This window comes from Artemia franciscana, chromosome 4 (assembly GCF_032884065.1).
Source record: "Artemia franciscana chromosome 4, ASM3288406v1, whole genome shotgun sequence".
Taxonomy (NCBI): Eukaryota; Metazoa; Arthropoda; class Branchiopoda; order Anostraca; family Artemiidae; genus Artemia; species Artemia franciscana.
In genome coordinates, this window is record NC_088866.1 from 14,546,526 (window position 1) to 14,570,168 (window position 23,643).

Here is a 23,643-nt window from a genome sequence, read left to right on the forward strand (position 1 = left end):
AATGTTTCATTCGATTGTGTCAGACATGACCTAAAATCCCGCTAAATATAGCATTGTAATGACGAAATATCATACTATCGGTAATTTTGCAGTTGATAACTGTTATATCGATTTTCAGCCATGTTTATGAGAGTTTTGTTGAAAAAAATATTCTTTGAAGTAATTGATAAGGAAGAATTAGGTAACAACCCAAGGTATTCAACTGTTCACTATCTCAGTAGTTTACTTGATTTAATTTTAAAACATCTAGACGATCTTGGGAAATGGACAAATTTTAAATGTGATAGATTTTAAAAAGCCCCCTTTTTAGGTGTGCCCTGCCTTCTTTTGTCCCTCTTAGATCCCGACTCCCTAGAGAAGCGGCTGTAAAAGTTCCGAAACTACCACTGGTCTACTCCAGGTTACAGCGTTGTTCGTAAAGCCTTGTTCCTAGTTTTGTTCGTGCGTTAATAAATCATACCTTGTGCGTTTTGATAACTTTTTTGCTTTTTGAAAAAGTCTTGTGTTCACCATTTTTTAGTATTATTTTTTTTTTTTTACTAAAAGACATCATGCTAGGGCCATGCCTATGAAAGTGTATCTTGTTTTCATTAAATGATTTGGTTCAAATGATTTGGTTTGAAATGCTGCTCAAATCGTTCCGATTCTTCAAATTCCTTTCGACATTTCCTGCGGATTAGAGGGACGTTTTATGTATGTTATTTCCTATAAGTCTTGCTTCTAAAAAACTATACAATATTCATCCATTGTGATTTCTTTCTGTTGAGGTTTTATTCATCAGGGCTTGGACTACCCTTGCTACAAAACACAGATTTTGGTTTATATTTGTAATAGGATTTGAAGTGTCGATACCAATACCGTAATTCTTACTATTTGAATTGACTGGACTATTATATTTGAGCGATTCCTGAATTAATTGTTGACTAGATATATCAATCGTCAATAAACTTATCTAAATTGTCAGTTTGAAAATGTCAGTTGCGAGTGTCATTAAACCAAAAAACTGTTTTCTCCTGGTAGAAGCCTTTGGTTATTTTTTTACTAATATTTTAATAATAGCAAAATGTGATCTAAATTATAGTTTGTTTTCAGTAAAGTTCAGACTGTAGCCTAAAGTGGGACCCGATGGGCTGACAGCTAAATATTTCATGTTATATATGCACGTAATGTGCCACTGTTTCATAAGTTAGATACTTTAAGGATTACTTGTCAATTGTTTTTTTTTTTTTTTTACTTTTCAGAGAAAAAGAACTGGTCTTGCCTGCCCCTCCGCAACAAGTTTCCGAGCCAATATTACCATTAACCAATGTGACACAAACCAAACCATCTGTATTTGCTACATCTCCTGCATTTACCCTAGCCGGTTTATCGAAAATTGAACCATCAGCTCCAGTTCTTCAGCCAAAATCTTCGCTGTTTTCAACTCCAATTAATTCTATAGCCACTCCTTCAATTAAGCCATTTGGTATTCCATCGTCCACTGGCCTGTTTGGAACCCAAGCAGTGACTAAACCAGCTGCGGCTGGTGTGGCTGGTACTGAAAGACTTACTCCAGAAGCTCCGTCGAGACAAGATCTGTCAACTCTGGCGACGCCATCTTTTCAGGCAAAACCTAGTGAAGCAGCCAAGGCTGGAACAAAGGCAGTAGAATTAGCTTTGAAAGGATCCACAGATAAGGTTTATTCAATAATTTGTTTTCAGCTTAAGGGTTTTTTTTAAATAAAAATCTGTTTTATTATTTTATTCTAGGTATCTTAATTCCTCTATGTACCGGTTAACAAATATTCTCAGGGAACTTCTCAAAACCTTTCGATTCATACGATTTTCAATACCCGTTTTGGATGTAATTCGTAATTTTTATTACTATATCTAAGATTTATGTTCCGAAGAATGTGTTCAGAATAAATTTTCTGGGCTTTGGAAAGTTTTGAAGTGTTGTTTAAGATTTTTGTATCAATTGTCACCAAGAGAAGTAAATAATGCAGAACATTTATTTAATAAAAAAGAGGAAACTTCGCTGTAAAATATGAATGAAACTGTAAAGTGTCTCAGACGTTTGAAAATACCGTTTTGAATGAAAACGGGATTCTTATGTGATTGAAAATCACCGGTAAATTTACTCATGAAAAATGATAAAATTCAAATACGTAAATGTATCACTATTTAGTCATAATATTAGTGACTTCCAAAAGAAATTCAGGGTTTAAGAAAAGACGGCATAGCCTTAAGATATATGTATATATTAAACAACATAAAGTACACAACAAAATCTCAGTCGCCCACTTGCATTCAATTCCTGTGGATAGTGTCGGTCACCATTTTTTGAACCATTTTTTAGTCTCCAATATATATATATATATATATATATATATATATATATATATATATATATATATATATATATATATATATATATATATATATATATGTATATATATATATATATGTATGTATATATATATATATATATATATATATATATATATATATAATTATATATATATATATATATATATTAGCTTTCCTCCAGAAACATAGGTTCCTGTTCTGTGATTGATTACTCTATTGCCTGGACATTCTATGTTTTTCTTAGTTTTTTTTTCTTAGTCACAAGATCACTTTAAACTTTGCTGGAAAATTAAGCATCGGAAATTTACCTGTTCAAAAAGGGATTTGCTACCCTGTATATTTTTCTGTCTTGCATCTTTTGACTTTGTCTTATGAATTTGCCTTTGATATACTTTTTTTCTAAGTTTAGCGTCATTTACTGAGGTTCCAATCCTGCCACTCGTTATACTTTACTGAGTATGTAATTCTCTGACTATGAAAGTTTGTTATTTTAATCCACTATTTTATCTAATAAAATGTTCTGAAACAATGAGCCATTCTCTTCTTTACTTACTGCAAGGGTGCACCTGATGCGAAGTTTTGGGTTATATTTTTCCCTTAGATACAAAGCCTTGAAGATACATGAGTTACTTTTTTCGCTCTCCCCTCTCTCCCTCCCGCTCACTCATTCATCCTCTGTCATTTTATCTCAGGCTTACTTATTAAAATGCTTTGGAAAATCTTTTTTCCATTAAAATGCTACTGGGGTTGTATATAGCAACGGTGGTCAAACTGCTGGCCAGAGCCGGCTTATGATGTTCATCTGTCGAAATGTTTCTAATTTTGTTAGTGTGTTTCCTTAGAAGTTGCCAAATATTAAAACAATACCTTCAAATGACCTGAGTAGGATTTTATGCAATATTGAGACTGTTTTTTTTTCTAACATAGAAAACACTTTTCTTTAATCCCATAGATCAAGATTTAGCAAAATGTAATCGGGCGTTTGTTTTGTTCAGAAACAGCTGACTAGTTTAAACTCGGAAGTGAAAATGAACCATCTTGGATTTAACATCTATGGATACATAAGTTTTTCAATTATCTTTTGATATTCTCATTGAGTTCATCTGTAAATTTTAATGATTTAGATAAATATTAACATACAGACAACTGAAATGTCTGGTCCTGTCAGGCTTTAAGAGTATCAAAGGCTGTTCACAAAATAGAAGATCGAGCCTTTTTTCTATTTCGTTATTTATCTGTAGCCCATGTATTGTAATATATAAGTTGTTTAGGGTGTATGATTTTCATAATTTAATATTAGTATAAACTGGTCAGAGAATATATGTCAAAAAGCGTATTTCTAGTTCCAACTTTAAGGGAAGTTTAGTATCAATATTAGGTGGGGAATCCTCCCTCTTCTAATGTTTATAGAGGAGTACATTTGAATTATATATATTTTTCAGGAACAGGATGAATTTTTGGTGAAGGATTTTGCTAAATTTAGAAATCAGTTTCAAGAGGAAGTGGATAGTTTGAAGGAAAGAATTGCAAAGCTTAATGTACAAGTAAGTCTTTTCCCTATTTTTCTGATTAGGCTTGATAGTAGGACGCCTCTTCTGAAGGTTGAAGACGAAACTCGTCAATTCAGATAATTTTGCTGTGTACAATACAGCTTTGAAGTCAACTCATTTATTAGCCTAATTAATTGGTACTCCTTTGAAGCTTATAGCATTACTAAAAAGGATGATTGAAGTCATTTGGCTTTTTAAACTCGTCAAACACATAAATAAATGTGTAAAAAGACACACTGAATAAAAAGATTTAGATTGTTAAATCAAGCCCCATTGAGGATTTTCATTATTGTGATCATACACAAATTTCCTCATTGTAATAGAAAGACATAGTGCTGACTCCGATGCTTGAAAAGTGTCCATAAGAGAAAATATAGTCTAAAATTTTCAAATTGAACTAGTACTTTCGCAAGGTTAATTTAAGATTGTAAAGCGTAAGCGTTAAAAGCAAAAATAATTTACTGTTTGTAAATTTTGTCTTAAAATAATTACAAAAACAATTTATCTAAAAGCAAATAATAATTTAAACTGGTCAAACACATAAATAAATGTGTAAAATGATGCAATGAATAAAAAAAAATAGATTGTTAAATCAGAGCCCATTGAGGATGTCTTATAATTCTGATCATATTCAAATTACCTCATTCTGCTAAAAAGACGTAGTACTGAATCTGATGTGGAACGAGCGTATATAAGAGAGATATAATCTGTGTTTTTCAAAGTAAACTAGTACTTTCGTAAAGTTAGTTTAATTTTGTAAAGCATAGACGTTAAAAAAAAAAAAAAAAAAAAAAAAAAAAAAAAAAAAAAAAAAAAAAAAAAAAAAATCTAGTTTGACAGAGATTACTTCCTTAATATAAGAAAAAGTAAAATGAAACTAAACATCCCAACAGTATAAATAACGTATAGAGTTAAAATAAACAGTACTATATGATTGTTGTAACACTTTTATTATTGTTGAAATCATTAAATTGAATTTGATATTTGAAAAATATTTCCTATTATCGTCTTGTCTTCCCCTCTCACTTTTTTAATTATTCAAATTTTCAGGCTGGAGCTATTCAATTTCCTCTGTAATTAGAAAAATCTCTTTTTTGCTCCTCTAAAGCAAGTTAAGCCAAAACTAGGTTTTATGGGAATTTGGAAGTTACTCCATGGTTGGTTAGAAAGACAGTCGCCCTCCTCCTGGAACATTTGACAATGCTGTGCTTAATAACGCATGGTTTTTGGTTCTTTAGCCCTGATATGTATTCACTTATTATCGCTGCTGCTTTTTTTTTTAGCATAGAGGGGCCTGATGATATATGAAAGTATATCTTTTGGCCTTCATTTTTTTTTATGTATGTCTCATCGCAGACAGCAGAGAAAACTCACATAATGATTCCTTGACGGTCGCACAGCAAACATGATTGATTACATTCTTATCCGCTGGTGATGGAAATTTATAATTTTTCAAGGCTCAACACAGTTTCTGTGGCCAGCGGCTACCAAACCAGAAAACTGCTTAACGAGGATCAGAGAAATTTGAATATGATTGGCAGAATGTGAAAAAGTGCTGAAGATTTAACAATTTTTTAATGTATGATAAAGTATTTGTTGCGTTTTTTTGGCAAAAATAAGGTTGTTCAAACCACTCGTGTAACAATTGTCCCATGCTTCGTGGTAATAGATGAAATATGGAACAACACAGGCATAATGAAGAACAGTCATAGCTCTTGACTTTATTAGGCGTAAATTCCTTAGCTCAACTTACGTTTGAGCATTTGTAATCATAGAAGGCGAGTTTGGAAGCTTAAAAAAAAAAATAAAAAAAAAAAAAAAAAAAAAAAATGTGCATCTATAACACGAAGAGTTGTTTTTTAGGTCGTTCCATACCGTATAGTTGCCGTTACTGTTAAAGTAAAACAAAACAACATCAGGGAAAGCCATATAAATACATTAAGGAGTCTTAAAGTTATTATTATTTAATTATTAGCCACAATAAAGACAGACAAAGGCAACACTACTGAGTACAAGATTGGCAGAATGTGAAAAAGTGCTGAAGATTTAACAATTTTTTAATGTATGATAAAGTATTTGTTGCGTTTTTTTGGCAAAAATAAGGTTGTTCAAACCACTCGTGTAACAATTGTCCCATGCTTCGTGGTAATAGATGAAATATGGAACAACAAAGGCATAATGAAGAACAGTCATAGCTCTTGACTTTATTAGGCGTAAATTCCTTAGCTCAACTTACGTTTGAGCATTTGTAATCATAGAAGGCGAGTTTGGAAGCTTAAAAAAAAAAAATAAATAAATAAAAAAAAAAAAAAAAATGAATGTGCATCTATAACACGAAGAGTTGTTTTTTAGGTCGTTCCATACCGTATAGTTACCGTTACTGTTAAAGTATAACAAAACAACATCAGGGAAAGCCATATAAATACATTAAGGAGTCTTAAAGTTATTATTATTTAATTATTAGCCACAATAAAGACAGACAAAGGCAACACTACTGAGTACAAAGAAAATAAAATCTCATAAATATTGAGTTAACAATACAAACAATAACAGTCATAACAAAAAATACACAAATTAAAAAAAAATGAAAACCCCTTCCATAATCACAATGGAAAAACCTTGACTCATTAACCCCGATCATTAAGTCATTAACGGATTATGCCGTTGCATTATCCAATTTTCCCAACGTTCTTTGTGTTGCTTACATTTTTGGCTGACTGATTTTTGTGTTTTCTCTTCCCGGGAAAAGATAGTGTTTTCTAAATTCAAGGTGTGGGGAGCATAAGCCCCATTTTGGTAATACTTCTAGCCTGACACTTAATTCGGAACGTTTGGATTTCAGCTATGTTAATTGACTTTTATGAATTTACAGGTTGGCTCTGAAGATGACAAGCGCCTTCTGAATCAAAGTATTTATGAAGCAGATTTGTTCAACAGGGAGCTGCAGCTTACTTTGGATTCCCACAGGGCTGAAATTAGCTCACTGAGAAGTAGCACTTCTGAAACTTTGTCCTCGGCAGAAGAATGTAAGAACAAAATGGATAAACGAATGGATCCTAGGTAAGAAAAAATGTATGGCTAATATACAAGAATGACAACTGGAACTGATGTGAAAAAAAAACGCCATCCAACGTTTAGCGCCTCTTGAAAATTTCCCTATGCATTAATAAGGCAAAGGATTTTAATTAATGTAATTCATAAAATTAGTGTAATAATAAGCATCTGATCCCTATTTGTACTAAAAAAAAAATAGAATAAAACAGTTAGAGAGTTTGAAAAAACTATAAAGACGCGCCAACCGCTAGATGCTGCTGGTGATTTTCTTTTGTCGACGATAGACCCAATTTTGACTCTTACATGTTGTCAATACTCTTTGGGTAAGTGTACTGACTTTTATCGAGGATAGCCTAAATCATGACTATCCCCTCCCCCAACAAGAATCAGACTACAAGAATGGCTCTACCTAAACTTTCACTGGCAAGTTAAAGTCTCCTTGAAACTGTAAAATTGTCCTTCTATATAGAGCTACCGACTTTCCTATCTTTTTAAGGCATTCTTATTTTTATTCTTTTCAAGATATTACAGTCAACTTGTTAAGCTTCGCCCTCCATGTATTGGAAGAGTAATCATTATTTCCCTATCAAGAGTCCAATCCTTGCTGTTGCAGCCTCAGTCCTCCTTCTTGCCCTATCCCCTGGCCTATTTTGCGTTTGTATGGCTATAACAATTTTTTCAAAAGAAAATAAACCTTCGTAATCTGTGTTTTTTATTATTCTAAACGTATAGGATAAAAAAAGGCAGGGATGTTTCCATAGTAGAGTCAAATTTGCTTCTTTTGTCAAGTGAAAAAAAAAAAATGAACATTCAAACAATTTAGTAAATTGTGATGACAAGTTTTATATCCAAAATGTAATAAAATAACCCGTACGCAATTAATGGTAAAAAGAAGGGAGAAGAGATTCACTTATTTAACAATTCACTTATACTGAAGGAGAAAGTTATTCTATATCTTTCTGTGGAAGTTCAATCTTCGTTGATTTCGTTTTCGATTTTTGATCTTTCTTGGAATATATTCGTGTTATTGAATTGCTTGTGAGCTCCTGACCCCTTGAGAAGAAATGTGTCAAGATTTAAATCACAAAAAAATAATGTGTAGGCTTTTTATGTAACTAAATATGATGAAAACTTGTACCGCCTTTTTTACACTAGAATTATCTCTGACTACTTGCTCCCGGAGCGTAAGTTTTTTTTATCATTTATCAGAAATCTACAAAAAATGAAATCTCTACGTTCAATTAAATTTTAGAAAATTCAATTTGTAGAAAATAAAATCTGTAGAAAAAGTTGAAGTTTGGATTTCTAACATCTGTCAGAGGTATGTGGAATAAAAAAAAAAAAATGCTGTTGCCGTTTAAGAAATAGACAAATAGATGTGGAACGAAGATTTGATATTTATCCCATCGAAAAAGTATAATCATGGAATGAATGAATAATACTTATCAGAAAACATTATGTATTGAAAATGTTCGCATATGTGTTGAAATTTATCTCATTGAAACACGATACACAGCTCTGTATGGTATAGATTGCGATGATATTCATTATGATGTACTCTTGATATGTCATGCTGAGATTCTAGGAAAATTAAAACAATATTATTCGTAATTATGTGCTAATCTCGGTATATTTATCGTGTATTTAGTTTGGGCAAGACGTTTGAAACTGCATTTAAACCAGCTTTCAGATAGTTATTTCGTTCTGCACGATGATGCAGAGGTCGTTCTGCTCGATGACTAGTCGATGTGAAGCTTTTGTTTCACATACCTATCAATTAGTTTCCTAGCAACATAACTGCATAGGAGCAATATCACAAAAACTAATTACCTCACCACGAATGAGATAGAAAGCGTATTTAAAATCAGGATGGGGAGGGGAGAGAATAACCATGTGTTTGTGTAAAACAGACATCTCTATATTAGCAACAAATATAGAACATTTGGTTTGATAGTATTTCTATCAAATCCATAGTTTCTATGTGTAGTTTCTGTCTATATATTTCTATCTATACTATATTCTATAGTATTTGATAGTGTTTTTGATTTGATGGTTTGAAGAGACTGATTGATTTTTAAATACTATCTCCAGGATTGTATATCAGCGCTAATTCTTGAACCTGGACCATGGGAACAATCGGATGAAATTGCTATTTTTCTAAGCGAGTGCTTTACAAAATTTAAGTATAAAGAGAGAAATTATCAGTTTGAGCTGTTTATTATTCTTACTGAAAACATGTTGAACGAGACACGCCATTTATATTAAAATGATAACTGTTATTGAATAAAAAAGAAGTACCAAACTACCAAAAAATTGTTTTGACTGACCAACAGAGACTCTAACAATGATTTATTTTGTTACTTGAGTGTATAAGACAGACAATAAGCAAATTCTAATCACTATTTATTTATAAAAAAAGAAAAAGGCAACTTCATATTGTAGACAAGTTTATGATTTCAAGGAGACTCTTTGACAATAACTCATTTTTATTTGCATATATTATTTCAGTCACGCCTTAGATTATCATTAAATTTATTGGACTTAGCCCTTTATATGCTGCCAACTATTATAAGCTTTTAATCGTTTTCTGTTATTTTTTTTTATTGATTTTTTTTTAGGCAAATGCGGCTATTGCAACTGCGAGGCTTAGATCCTGCTAGCAGACGGATATTAAAAAGGGTCACTGACCTTCACAAATACTTGACTTCTGGCATTGATCAAGTTCAAAGAACAATGGATACTCTTAGTTTTGATGGAGCTTCTGCGTGAGTCAATTTTTCTGTTTACGTCATGCCCACATGTTTGAGGAGCAAATCCTTCAAGGGTAGTCAGAAGAACCCCTCCTCTTCCCCTCACACACGAAATTAAAAGTATGAAACTTGTCCGTAGAAATAAAAAAGTTTATGGATATTAAATTAAAGCAAATCGTAAAAATACTAGTTCAGAAAGAAATACAATGCCACTTTAGCTTCTGACCTGGTTTCTTTCTTAAATAAAAAACTTATGCAACCCAAAGTCCGATTCAAATCAATAGTATAGTGTTTTCAGAGAAGATCAGTATGTCATTAGTATTATAAGTATTACATTAGAATCTATAGATCTCCTACAGTATCAATATTTTACTATAAAAGTGAAGTGTTTCGTACCAAACTTAATGTGCGTTGTTTTTATAGAAGACACATATACTTAGGGTACAAACAGTGTCGTCTGAAATGCTTTAATAAAGGCTCTGTGGAGTTCGTTAATCTAAGTTCAAATAGTGTTAAAAGTAGACTATTTGTATATTAATGGTTTATATTAAATATTGTCTATCAAGAACAGTTTCAGAAAATTAACATAACTTTAACTTGACTTTAACTTTTCACCCGGAAGACCGCCAAGGGACCCAAAAAGCAGAGCAGACAGTTTCATCTTATAGGTTCACACTTTATGTATTCACCTGTAAACAATGAATTCACACTGAATGTTTTTGCACCAAGACTAAGTTCAGCCAATGCTTCGACGAGCTGGCACAATTTTTACTTGTCTGACTTCATCAGCATAATCTATGTAGTCTATTGTATTGTCTTGGAAAATAACGACATCTTTAAGAGATTGGAGAACACATGGCAGGTCCCCTTTAAGATGTATTTAAAAAAGCATATCACCTTAACTGAACCTCTTTTGTACTTGTTTATGGTTCAGTTCGGATAATTGAGACATGTATTTAATCCGTGTGATGGAGTTTTAGTGTTTTAATCTGTTATTAGTGAAAAGTGAATTTTGCTCAGAATGCTGGACTGAGCTTAGCCAGTGGAAAGGTACTATTTGGAAGGCTATTGGCGATGGCGGGTACACCCACACCGCCTATCCAGTATAGAATTTAAAAAGTAGATTGTGAGTGTACTACATTATCCAAGTAATCGGGTATATAATTCCATCGTTCAAAAAAGAGACCTTTTGTAGATTCCGTGTCCTTCAACGGTTGGCTGACTGCACACATACTGACTAAGCCACCTTACACCCAAACCGCCCTTATGTCTAAACCAAACTAACTTGAAACGGAATTATTCTTTCCTAGGATATCCGGGAATAAAATAAACTGTATTAAGTAGTCGCGATTGGAAGTCTATACTGAAACGAATTATGTTTGTGTCTTTGGAAATATTTTGCGCCCTAAGTATAAAGTCTCTCATTTACTCGTACAGTGACGAAAGGAACGTCTTGTATAGCAAGGGATTACTTGATTGTCCCTATCTTATTGGTTGATGCTGACAATCTTGTTCGGCGCTTACGCATAAACCTATTTCATAGAAGCGGGCCTCTTACTCGAAAAAAAAAACAAAACAAACAAATTAGCCAGTAGTATGTCAGTTAAACAACAATTCTAAAATTACTGAGACTTATTTACGGGGGTGATGGGTGTGAAGGTGCGCGCTATCGCGTAATGGTCTATGTTCAGTATTGCAGGAAATTATTGGCTCTCTAATGTACAATATTAACGCCTCACCGACATTTTCGTAATGAGACTCGGTTGATATTTACAATTTTGACTGTTTCGTTTTTAATATACTGAAGATTTCAGTTTTATGAAATTGTAGTTGATTAAAAACTGGTAAGTTTGATTTCTAAAATAAGCAAATTCAATCAAATTTCAATTGCGCATCCCTGATCATATTATCATAGGCAGCACTATAGCATTGCCTAAGTAAAGAACGATGTTGGCACGATGTATTATCTATTTTGTGGTTATTTTAGACCAGGGCACTACGTTTATTATGAGTTGTTGTCAAGACTCCGAAAGAGATCATTCGATTAGAAATTGAAACTGCTAGTAGTGCCTTTTTTAATAGTTAAAAGTGATTCGAGGGCAAACAGCCCCCCCCACGCCAATCATTTCTCTAGGCATTTCCAGTCAAAATTTTGAAATAGCCGTTTTGTTAAGCGTAGTTAAAAAGTCCAGAAATCATGTCGGTTATAAATTATGAAATTGACGACCCCCCCCCCACACACACACACACACATACAACACTTAGGGTAAAGGGTAGTAAGTTATACCCTTTGGGCGTATAAGGTTTTTATATACAGGGTGGTTCTAGTTCCCTTTTGAGAACCAGAAGTAGTGCAGGGCAACTATCCCCCCCTCTCTCCCTCTGATGCCCTCTTTTCCCCAAGCGGAATTGGAGACCGAAATTGGGAGATAGCCATTTGGCTAAGAATAGTCCAAAGAGCATATAACAAATCTTCAATGATTGAGACAGCCCACCAGAGCCCTGGGGCAAGGGTGTAAGTTATGTAGTGGGGGCATAAGCAGTTTTTATGAAATCGTTGGTCGTATAAACTTTGAGTAGGGCTCATTTGATTAGAAACTGGAAGTTTTAGTGCTCTTTTTAAGAGTCATAAGCTAATTGAGGGTAGTCAGCCCCCTCGCCCATTATATCCCCAAACAAACATCCAATCAAAATTTTGAGACATTTATTTTCTTTAACATTGTTGAAAGGTCAAGTAACTGTGCCTTTGGGGATATCAAATCCCCAAAGCATAATTTGTTAGGCAATTCGTTTATTGTTTCCGTATAGTACATGTATTTGAGAAAGGTGTGCATGTTTGACCTTTACTTTCATAAAAGAAAAATTGCATTGAGGTAAGTCTTTCGGAGAATGTTGAGGGGAGTATTGGACTAAATCAAAACACATTATTTGTATAAGGGTTGTCAAAAGGGTGTGACTCAAGAATGACTGAGTATATTGATTTGGAACTTTCAGGAAATGATAAGGGAGATGATCAATTGACCAAAAGGTAATGTGTGCACGCTTCTTCTACCACTACCACGACGACTACTGCTATCGCTACTACTACTAATACTACTACCATTACTACCACTAAAACTGCTGTTTCTGTAGCAAGTACTACCAGGGTTGAGGATGTTGAAATGAACATCTGAGGAAATGTTTAAAGGAAAGTTAAACCAAATCAACACATACTATTTGGATGCAGATTGCTGATATGGGCATATCAGCATTATTTTTAGAACGGCTTACCGTATCAAGAGGAAACTTCTGGGGCATCACGTGTAGGATGTTCAACTGGCCGAAAGGCAAATGTACCTGCTTTTATTAATACTGCTCCTAGTACTGTTCCTACGACTACCACTTCTGCTATGATTCTAGTACAATTGAAGCTACGCTTATGAAGATGAAAATTTGACACAATATGAAGGGGTAATTTGAACTAAAAACATACTATGTGCATGTAGATTGTCGAAAGGGCGTATCTAAACAATAAATTTGGGTATTAAGGTGGAACTTTTAAAGAAAGCTTAAGGCGAAGATGAATTGACAAAAAGGTAGTATGTGCGTGTCACTTCTAACAGAATTACCACTCCTACTTTTGCTATTACTACTACTACTAAACTACTCCAACTACTACTTCAATCGCAACATCTTGTATACTTAAGAGTATTAAGGTGAAAAGGGGCTCAAAGGGGGTACATCAGCGATATTTTTTGGAACGCCTTACCGTACCAGGGTAAAACTTCCGGGGCATCATGAAGAGGATGTTCAACTGAACAAAAGGCAAATTGAACATGGTACTACTGTTATTAATACTGCTACTACTACTGTTATTACTAATGCAACACTAATACTGCTGCTACTTCTCCTACTACCACCACAAGTACTGTGATAATAGAACTATTAAGGCTAAATCTATGAAGGTGACAATTTGACAGAATATGGAGACCAAATTTAAACTTAATCAAAAGGGGCTAAGCGCATTCAGGGTGTCAAAAGAGCGTATCTCAAAAATTGATTTTGGTGTAAAGTTAGAACTTTCAGAGAATGCTTAAAGGGGAATATTAATTGACTAAAACGCAATATATGCACGCTATTATCATTGCTACCACCAGTGCTACATTTACTAGTTCTACGTCTACTATTTAGCTCTCTCAAGACCAGAACATAATTTGGACTTTACTGAAAAAAAAACACAAATGAATGTGCAATGTCAGTTTAATATAAATATGCTGATATTTGTTCCTAACATTTTTAATAATTTTCGACTTATTGAAGTTAAAAGAAGTTGCATTTTTTAGTAAAGTGCAAATTATGTTTTGGTTTTTAGAAGGCATGGGGTTTGTCAGCCCCGCTCAAGTTATTTTCTACTCGTTTTGAATTTAACTGGGTTATTTTAAGATTGGTGGATTATTCGATTTTATCTCTGCTCCTTTTCGGTTTGATAGTTTCTTACTTTTCTTTGAAAAACTTATTTTTGGAAAAAGTCTTTAAATTAATTTAAATAATCAGTATTGAAAAGTTCAGGTGAAAGGGTTCTGCTCCAGTTGTCAGTGAAAATGTATTTCTTTGTGCTAATCAGTAAAATAAACCCGTAACGTTGAAAAAATTTTTCAACGTTAGAAGTCCCCTTCTAGTATAATACCTCATTTAAAATTTGTAAAGTGAACGAAATTGTCTGTAGTAGATCCTGTAAATTCTTTAAATACTAATTTCAAAAGTTAGATTTCGCCATTTTGTTTATACACGCCTTTTCACGGCTCTCATCATCAGATTGCTATCTGTAGCATGGAAGTGCTGTTTTAGTACTGATTTATTAGGTATAGCACTGTAGCACACGCTCAAGGCTGTGAAAATAGTACAAAAGTGCTATTTTAGCACTATTACTGTCAATTTTTTTACTCTACCACCGAAAATTGCTGTGTAGCACGCAAATTTGGGCAATTGTAGCACTTTAGGAACTGACCGTGGTGGCAATCCTACTCAAACTGCATCACTAAAGTTTACAAAGTTATTTATATTGCTCAAAATTGTTTCTCTAAACTTTATGAGAGTATTTTGTGTTGCTCAGAACAACCTTTCTATAAACTCGACAAAGCCGAGGAATAGTAATTGAGATTTGAGACAAAAATTTTGGATTTGAGAAATGGAGAATCCCAAACATTGCTTGACTGACCAAAATCAGTCGAGTGTGCACACTGATCAGAGAAAAGATTGAATATTCCTACTTTTCTAATTTTTATTCTTCTACATGCTAAATTTTTGTCTTAGCGCCCCCAAACCTTTGGGAATACATAATGAAAACTCTTATCCCCTTTATTAACTTTAATCACACCGTCAGATCTTTCTGGCTACGAGGAGAGTCTAAAAGTTGATTTATATACTCTTTGCAGGCCTTGAAGCTCTTTGCAGGCCTTTGCTACTCTTTGCAGGCCTTTACTCTTTGCAGGCCTTTGATACTCTTTGATACTCTTTGCAGGCCTTTACTCTTTGCAGGCCTTTGATACTCTTTGATACTCTTTGCAGGCCTTGAAGCTCTTTGCAGGCCTTTGATACTCTTTGCTACTCTTTGATACTCTTTGCAGGCCTTTGAAGCTTCCAGACACGGATTATATGTATAAATCTCTGCATGCTATGGAAAGAATTATAAATGAAGAAAAGATTAAACTATCTGAGGTCAGTGGTATTATTCAAATGCTTCAAGAACGAAAGGTTTTCAAGTCTCAGCAGAAAGATGATATGTAAGTTGGACTTGATATACCTAATTCTCAGATTTTAACTCTGAAAAGCTAGAAAATTGTGTCGTTTTCTTCCAGAGTTTTAAAAGAAATAGCGTGTGAACGATAAGCTGCCTTGTTCACATGAAAGACAACATTGTTTTAGTAACTGTATTTAATGTGTTACACATTTATACTCCATGAAAAAACTGCTCAAAGGCACTATTGAGAACATTATGTGAGATTTGGAAGCTAACAATATTTGTGTAAGAAAAGATCAAATGGAATGTCACCAAAAAAATAATTTAATTTCCGAAAGTGAAGTATGGTATGGTGGATTAAATTAATCTAAAAAATATTTCAGTGTAAAGTAAAGACCCCTATTAAAGCCTTCGACGAGTTGAAAAAAAACACATCAAAAAAGCTTTAAAAATAACAGAAATTACTATCAATCAATAAAGGAAACCCTAAAACGGACAGATATTAAAATGAATTATTACATCGAACGTAAAGACAACAAATACTGCTATAAGATAATAAATGAATCCTAAAAGAAAAAGAAATTAAAATAAATAATCAGGTCAAACTTCAACCGAATAGCCATTGCCACCAGCAGGAGTATGATTACCTCCCCCTACAGTACTGAGCATGTGTTGCACTTTACTTAAAAAGATTTGTTTTTCGAGAAATGTCTTTTTTATTTTTTGCAACGCCAACAACAACAACAAAATGAAAAACAATGCTTTTAAAAGCTTTATAATTTTATAATTCATATATTATATAAATTTATATAAACAGAATAATTAATTTTGTAAATTAGGGTAGTGCCACTCCTCTCCTATTTTGTGGCTGAAGCCATTCTGACGCTGATCATATAGACACCCTTAAATATAAAGCGTTTCTTAATCCGCCATTTTATTAAAGAATCACTATGTTAATTTTTTTTGTAGGTCTGTGTTTATTTGAAATAAATGTATACCTAAGTCGTTTATTGAAGAAGTTCTGTTTTGTTATTCAAAAAAAAAATATATCAACTATGAATATCGATGCTGAAAGACTTGTTTACTAAGTTTTTAGTCTTAATTGAGGTTCTTTTATTCCTGAAATTTTAATTGAGGCGTCTACGTAGCCTAAAATTTCTAAGCTGATCAGCGTATTAAGTCCAAATATTTCACACTCGTAATCTTTATGCCCACATTATCTCCAAAATTTATTATTCTCGTTAAAGTCCCTTTAGTCCAGTATATTTACCTCGGAAACTTCACGCAGAAAATAATGTTTGGCCCATTTTTGGCATTTACGGAATGATACAACCCCTTTACCTTAAAAATGTTTTCTTATTCTTTGATTTGTCTGGTGTAGTATACATATCCAGTAATTTTCTAGCTTATTCAAAATAAATTAAATTTGAATTTATTTTGGGCGTCACAAATCAATACAGTGTTCTTTTTTCGTAACCTTTATCCTCATTAACGTTCCCTTGCCTGTCTACATAACTGCAAATCTAAGCCAATCAATGAAAAAAAATTGTTGCATAAAATTTGTATTTGCGTAAGTGTCATCGTGGCCCAATGGCTTAAGAATACAATACGACTACTACTACTAACAACTCACCGCAGCACCAAGCCGCCTGATGCCAACACAGCTATGCACGCTCCTCCTCCTGCCCAATCTATTCAAAGCCTTCCTCTTTACACCCTCCCAGGAAGTTGCCATTTTCTTTAAATCTTTCTTTATATCTTCCCACCCCAGACGAGGACGACATGCTTTCCGTTTAGCCCTGGACGATTGGCCGAAAAGGACAGTCATTGGCAATCTGTCATCCTTCGTCCGCACAACGTGCCCTAGCCATCTCACCTTTCTTTTATTATAGCCTTGGAAAGCGGGATTGAACCATATTTTTCGTACAGCCTAATATATGAAATAGTTTTCGAAATTCTGGTGGGTTCTCCCTACATAGAATTTGCCACAGTCGCATGGTATTTGATAGACACCTCTTTGGCGAGTAACTGGTGTCACCCACCAGAATGTAGGGAGAACCCACCAGAATTTTGAGAAACGCCTACAACAACATAAAGATGATATCACCAAAGCTCTTAATTCTAATATTACTTCTGTTTCTTTTGATTCTGCTTTAAGCAGCCATGTTTTCGAAAATCCTAGCCACAAAATACTTTTTGAAGAATCCGACATTATTAGCAATGATCTAGGCATAAAGCAAGTAGTTCGAGAAGCAATTGAAATCAGACTTAAGATTAATAATAATATTTCCTTAAATAAGGATTTAGGAGAATATTCAGTGTATGCTCTATACACAAATTTAATTAAAAATGGCCTTACGAAATATTATAAAAACCCAATAGATATTAACATATAACATATAGTTCCTCTATCGTCACCTGGGGACACGCTGAGTGGCCTGGGGGAGGCCCCTTAAAACTTACAAATGGTAAATACATTTTATTATACTTACAATTTCGTTGTCCCAAATAATAATCAAATATTAATATTACTATCTATTTTATAGATTGCAATTTTAGTGAGTTTTTCTTTTTTCAGACAAAGAAAACAATTTAACTTTTTTTGTAATCCCGTTAAAAAAATTCTTTCCTTAAACATTACATTTGAAGTCCCCCCATCCCCTCCTCAAACAATCCATGAAAGTTTTAATCTGATCCCGTGGGTTTCCTGAGATTTTATAAATGTGCTATTTTGATAGCCCTAGTAAGTACGTGGCATTTTTGTTTGCCTTACTTTTCTCCGTGAATAGATTCAAAGTTTTAGCTGCGCTAGTAGTTCCAAAACTTTTGTGTGGATCGGAGACTTGTATTTGTCGGCGCAGTCACCCCCTCTCTCTAAATACAAAATTTGAAGTACCCTTGCGTCCTATCTCTTGCCCAAACACCCCCAAAGTTTTAGCTCAGTTACCACACGTCATTCCAGAGATACTTCAGAAATGTCAGTTTGAAAACTCGGATAAAGTTTTTTTTTATTTACCTCTGCTCCCCCCCCTCCTAGGTCAAAACTTGAGGTCCTCTTGGATCCCCAACATCTCTTTAAATTTTCAACCCGATCCCCTGTTCCCGAGGTGATGCAGATATACTGCTCCGATAACCTAAGTAAACTAAGTTTCTTTTTGTAGTACTTTGCCACTTCATCGAGAATAGACTCTAGTCCAAAAAGGGCTAATAGGGCCGGAAATTTTAAGTAGCCTAGGGAGTAACTGTATGTGGTTCATTATTGAATGGACCTATCCAGTTTTACTGCTTAAAAAAAAAACTTAGTCTTTGATGAAATAAAATAATGTTCTCAATGGTTTTTTGATCTTTTTTGTTGCGACATTTCTGAGTGTATGTTTCTAAGGTAAAAGAGCTAAAAAAAAGATAACCAGGAGGTAGAAGTCTGAAATTTCACGGACATTCGTGTTACACCTACCGTTTTTTACCATTCTTACAGCACAAATTTGAATCGATTTCGCCGCAAAAAGCTCTAAGTCTTAAATTTCTTTTAAAGGTTTTTTTATCAATAGTGTTTGACTTATTTTCTGCTAAAGATGCAAAAAATATCAGTTCTGGCACTCATTTTTTAGACATCCATGCTTCCAACGTATCTAACATTTATCGTTCTTTTGAAATTGCTGTCAAAAACTATGTGCTAAGCTTTTCTCAAAAGTAAGGATAATTAGAGCAGTGTATGTCCATTCGCACTTTAATTTTCCTGACCTATATTTTGTATGATGATCCTGTCCCTTTGAAAACTTTATCTAACTCTATTTTGGCTATTATCTTTGAAGTATGAAAAAGCCTTTGAGTGTGGCAGCGACGATGTGTGCATTTTTTGGGATTGCACACATTATTGTAGCATTGTATAGTATGTTCATATTCTATTCTTTTCTAGGAATAGAACTCTGGAAAATCTTGAGAGATCACTAAGCGAATCCAAAATTTCGGCTGATAGGAAGTTTACTCTGCAAAAATATGGTTCACAACCATCCACAATCACATCAAAATGGCAAGCTTCAGTAAAAGCACAGTTACAATCGCAGCCTATGATAGAAACTAAAGCTACACTTCCACTCGTTCCAAACGTTATTCGCCCAAAGTTTGAAGAGATCACACCACCAGGCTCTCCAATTAGGCCCACCGTTCGATCACCAAAAGATTGGGTAACATCAACACCGAAAGTTGACGTTGCAAGAAAAAGCACTGATACTGGTCTACAATCCACTCTGTTTCCTAAAAGCATTGAAGCAGTGAAAGACCGAAAGATGGAATCCATTGCTATACCCAGATCCGTTCCACATAAACCTGCTTTTGGATCTGTAACTCCTTTTTCCCTTCCAGAGGCTTCGCCAAAACCTACTGTTAGTTTTGCCCCAGAAACACGTCCACTCATTAGTGATGCTAGTTTACCGCCAAATTTTGATGATAGGGCAGCTGCAAAAAGTACAACAGAGTTTCCTTTCCCTTCAAAGGGCTCTATCTTCACTCCCAAACTAGGGTACGCAAAAGCTCCCGAGTCCGTGAAAACTGAATCTAAGCCACTTTTCTATACCGCGTCTGTTAAAACTGAACCTTCCTCCCTTCTCTCCAGATCCACTACTCTTACAGCAAGTAATCTTGGATCGATTTCTCAGCAATCAATTCAAACGAAACCCGAAGTTTCTATTGCAGGGGGTTTGAAAATAACGTCGGATGTATTTGCTGCCAAAGATACTAAAACTCTCTTCAAAAGCGAGACTTCAGAGATTCAACCATCGGTGTTTAGTTTCACGCCTAAACATGAAGTCACGCAGTCGACTTCTGTCACCAAACCCCCCGAAAAACAAGTAAACGAGATAAAGGCCCCAGTTCCAACTCTTGAAACAGCCACTAGAAATCTTTTCGGTACAGAAACGTCCAAAGAAGCTGAAGCAAAATCCATTACAACTAAGCCATCACTGTTTACTACTTTTTCTGTTACGTCTTCTGCTTCAAAAACAAATGCAACAGAGCAACCTCCTCCACTTTTTAGTCTCACCGGTCGGCTTGGGATGACTGAAGCACAGCCCAGTGCTATAAAAAATGAAGCGGCGCCTGCTGCTGTTGGGTTGAAAAAATCTCTGTTTTCTTTTGCAGAAAGAGATGAACTTAAAACAATAAAAGATAATTTTTTGACGGAAAAGACTTCGTCAAAAACAGAAGATGCAATGCCGACTGAAACAGCAGCATTTGAAAAAGAAGTGAAACTAGATGAAGAGAATTTAGCATCAGTTGAGAAAGATGTTCAAATTACTAAGCAGACTCAAGAAATTCCGCTAGTGGACTTGCAGCCAGATGTAGACCTTGTTTCTGAGTTTCTCAAGGACGCTTCAGAAGCTCAACCGTTAGAAGAACAACAAGCAGTGGTTGTACCAACAACGATGGTTTCAGCTACGGCGAATGATCCAAAAATTCCGGTTACCTTGTCTGTTACAAAGCCTTCAATATTTGCCTCCTTTGCTCCTAGTTCAAGTGCAACCACTAATTCTACTTCTGCAGCTACTGGTGCTTTTGGTCATCCTATTGTTTCTGATTCTGAAAAATTGGCCTTTGGAGCTGTCTCGCGTAGTGGACTCACGCAAGTGCCTGCAGATACCGCTGCTCCAACCACTTCTGTATTTGGTCAGCCAAACACAACAACTGCCGTTGGCCAAGCCACTACACTTTTTGGTCAGTCAACTACTTCTGCTCCAATATTTGGGCAGCCTCCACCTGGCACAGGAGTGTTTGGGCAGCCAACTACTGCTTTTCAACAGCCATCTCCAGCAACGACGCCACTGAATATTTTCGGTGGTTTTGATCAAAAATCAGCTATGACAAGTGCAAATGGGGTATTTGGACAAAATAAACCTTTTGGGCAGGTTCAACAACCAGGTTTTGGAAACAAAGCAATTGCTGACACTGTACAATCGCTGTTTGGTAGTACTGCTGGCTCTCAACCACAAGCTTCAGCAACGGGCAATGCATTTACTAATTTTGGCAGAATGCAAACCGGTGCCACTGGTAGCAGTTTTGGAACGGCAGCAGGTATTTCCCAGTTTTTTGTCTACGAAATCTTTTCGAACAATAGCAACAAATACAGTTGTAGACACATATAGTCGGTCTTAATTGTTACTGAGAAATTCATGAACTCCAGCTGTCTAATCACTTAATCTATTCACGTGTATTTGTGTGTATGTACAGCCTCTCTCTCTCTCTCTTTCTCTCTCTCTCTCTCTCTCTCTCTCTCTCTCTCTCTCTCTCTCTCTCTCTCTCTCTCTCTCTCTCTCTCTCTCTCTCTCTCTCTCTCTGTCTCTTTCTTCCTTTCTTTTGTTTCTCTCTCTTTCTTCCTTTCTGTCTTTCCCTCTCTCTCTCTCTCTCTCTCTCTCTCTCTCTCTCTCTCTCTCTCTCTCTCTCTTTCTCTTTCTGTTTCTTCCTTTTTTTCTCGTTGTCAATGCTCCAATAGAACCGATCTTATGAATGATTTAAAGCTACAAATTAAAGTAGAGACATCTTGTGGTTGTGACAACATAAGATATTTGTTTTTAAAAAAAAATCCTATCACAAGCCCACAAAAGGCCGAATTCGGACTTCGGAGTCGACGAATCATACAGTTGCACTAAAATTGGCAAAAATACAAAGAAAAAACGAAAAAGAAAAAGAAAAATCATAATAAATAATCATATATAAACCAGTAATTAAACTGTAATAAGTCAGTTAAAAAGTTAAAAAAGATAAAATACTGGTCAAACTAGACTTAAACAAATACAAGTCAGAAAAAGAATTAAAAAAGACATTAAAAAAGGGGGAAGGGTGGCAAAATAAGCAAATAAATACAAAAAAGAACAAGATATATATATATATATATATATATATATATATATATATATATATATATATATAAATATATTATATTATATATATATTTATATATATATATATATATATATATATATATATATATATATATATATATATATATACATATATATATATATATATATAAATTAAAAGGGACAGTAAAAAATGTCAATAAGTCAATAAAAGAGTTAAAAAAAGGGAGGGGGACTAAAATAAGTAAATAAACATAAAAAAATAGAACTAAATATAAAATATATGAAAATTGAAAGGGAAACTAAAAAACAGGGGGGAGGGGGAACAAGCAAATCAGTGCAACAACCTGGGCAGCAGCATCAGCCATTAAAACAAGAGCTAAGAGCTCATATGGCACTTGTGACGAGGTCGGAAGAGCCGAGAGCTTCATATGGTACGAGGTCGGAAGAGCCAAGAGCTCATTTGGACGAGGTCGGAAGAGCCAAGAGCCAAGAGCTCATTTGGCACTTGTGAGAAGGTCAGAACCTAAAGTTAAACTTTATAGCACAAGATCCTTCTAAATATCAAATTTCATTAAGATCTGGTCACCCTTTCGTAAGTTACAAATACCTCAATTTTCAAAATTACCTCCCCCCTCCCAATTCCACCAAAGAGAGCAGATCCGGTCCAGTTATGTCAGTCACGTATCTTAGACAGGTTTCTATTCTTCCCATCCAGTTTCATCCTGATCTCACCGCTTTAAGTATTTTCTAAGATTTCCGGTCCCCCCAACTGCCCCCCCCCAATTACGTTTGATCCGGTTGAGATTTAAAATAAGATATCAGAGTTACGAGGTCCTTCTAAATATGAAGTTTCATGAAGATCCGATCACTCCTTCGTAAGTTAAAAATACGTTATTTTTCTTATTTTTCAGAATTACCCCCCCCCCCCGCAATTGAGCGGATCCGTTCCAATTATGTAAATTACGTATGCAAGACTTTTGCTTATTTTTCCAACCAAGTTTCATCCCAATCCTTCCAATCTAAGGGTTTCCCATCATTTTAGGTCTCCCCACTCCAAACTTCCCCCAATGTCACCAGATCCGGTCAGGATTTAAAATAAGAGCTTTGAGCCACGATATCCTTCTAAAAATCAAATTTCATGGAGATCCAATCACCCATTCGTAAGTTAAAAATACCTCATTTTTTCTAATTTTTCAGAATTAACCCCCCCCCCCCCCCAACTACCCAAAAGAGAGCGGATCCGTTCCGTTTATGTCAATCATCTATCTAGGACTTGTGTTTATTTTTCCCACCATGTTTCATCCCGATCCCTCCACTCTAAGTGTTTTCCAAGTTTTAGGTTTCCCCCTCCCAACTCCCCGCCCCCA

General features: G+C 34.8%; 1 protein-coding gene across 1 annotated transcript in view; it reads left to right on the forward strand.

Annotated features, from left to right (window-relative positions):
* The window catches only part of LOC136026031 (nuclear pore complex protein Nup214-like), an 89,924-nt gene that overhangs the window by 49,216 nt on the left and 17,065 nt on the right, over positions 1 to 23,643 (forward strand). The window contains exons 7-12 of the mRNA XM_065702188.1: positions 1,242 to 1,677; positions 3,792 to 3,893; positions 6,772 to 6,959; positions 9,572 to 9,718; positions 15,310 to 15,465; positions 19,339 to 21,488. Coding sequence (XP_065558260.1) covers positions 1,242 to 1,677; positions 3,792 to 3,893; positions 6,772 to 6,959; positions 9,572 to 9,718; positions 15,310 to 15,465; positions 19,339 to 21,488 — 3,179 coding nt within the window. The remainder of the gene's footprint in view (positions 1 to 1,241; positions 1,678 to 3,791; positions 3,894 to 6,771; positions 6,960 to 9,571; positions 9,719 to 15,309; positions 15,466 to 19,338; positions 21,489 to 23,643) is intronic.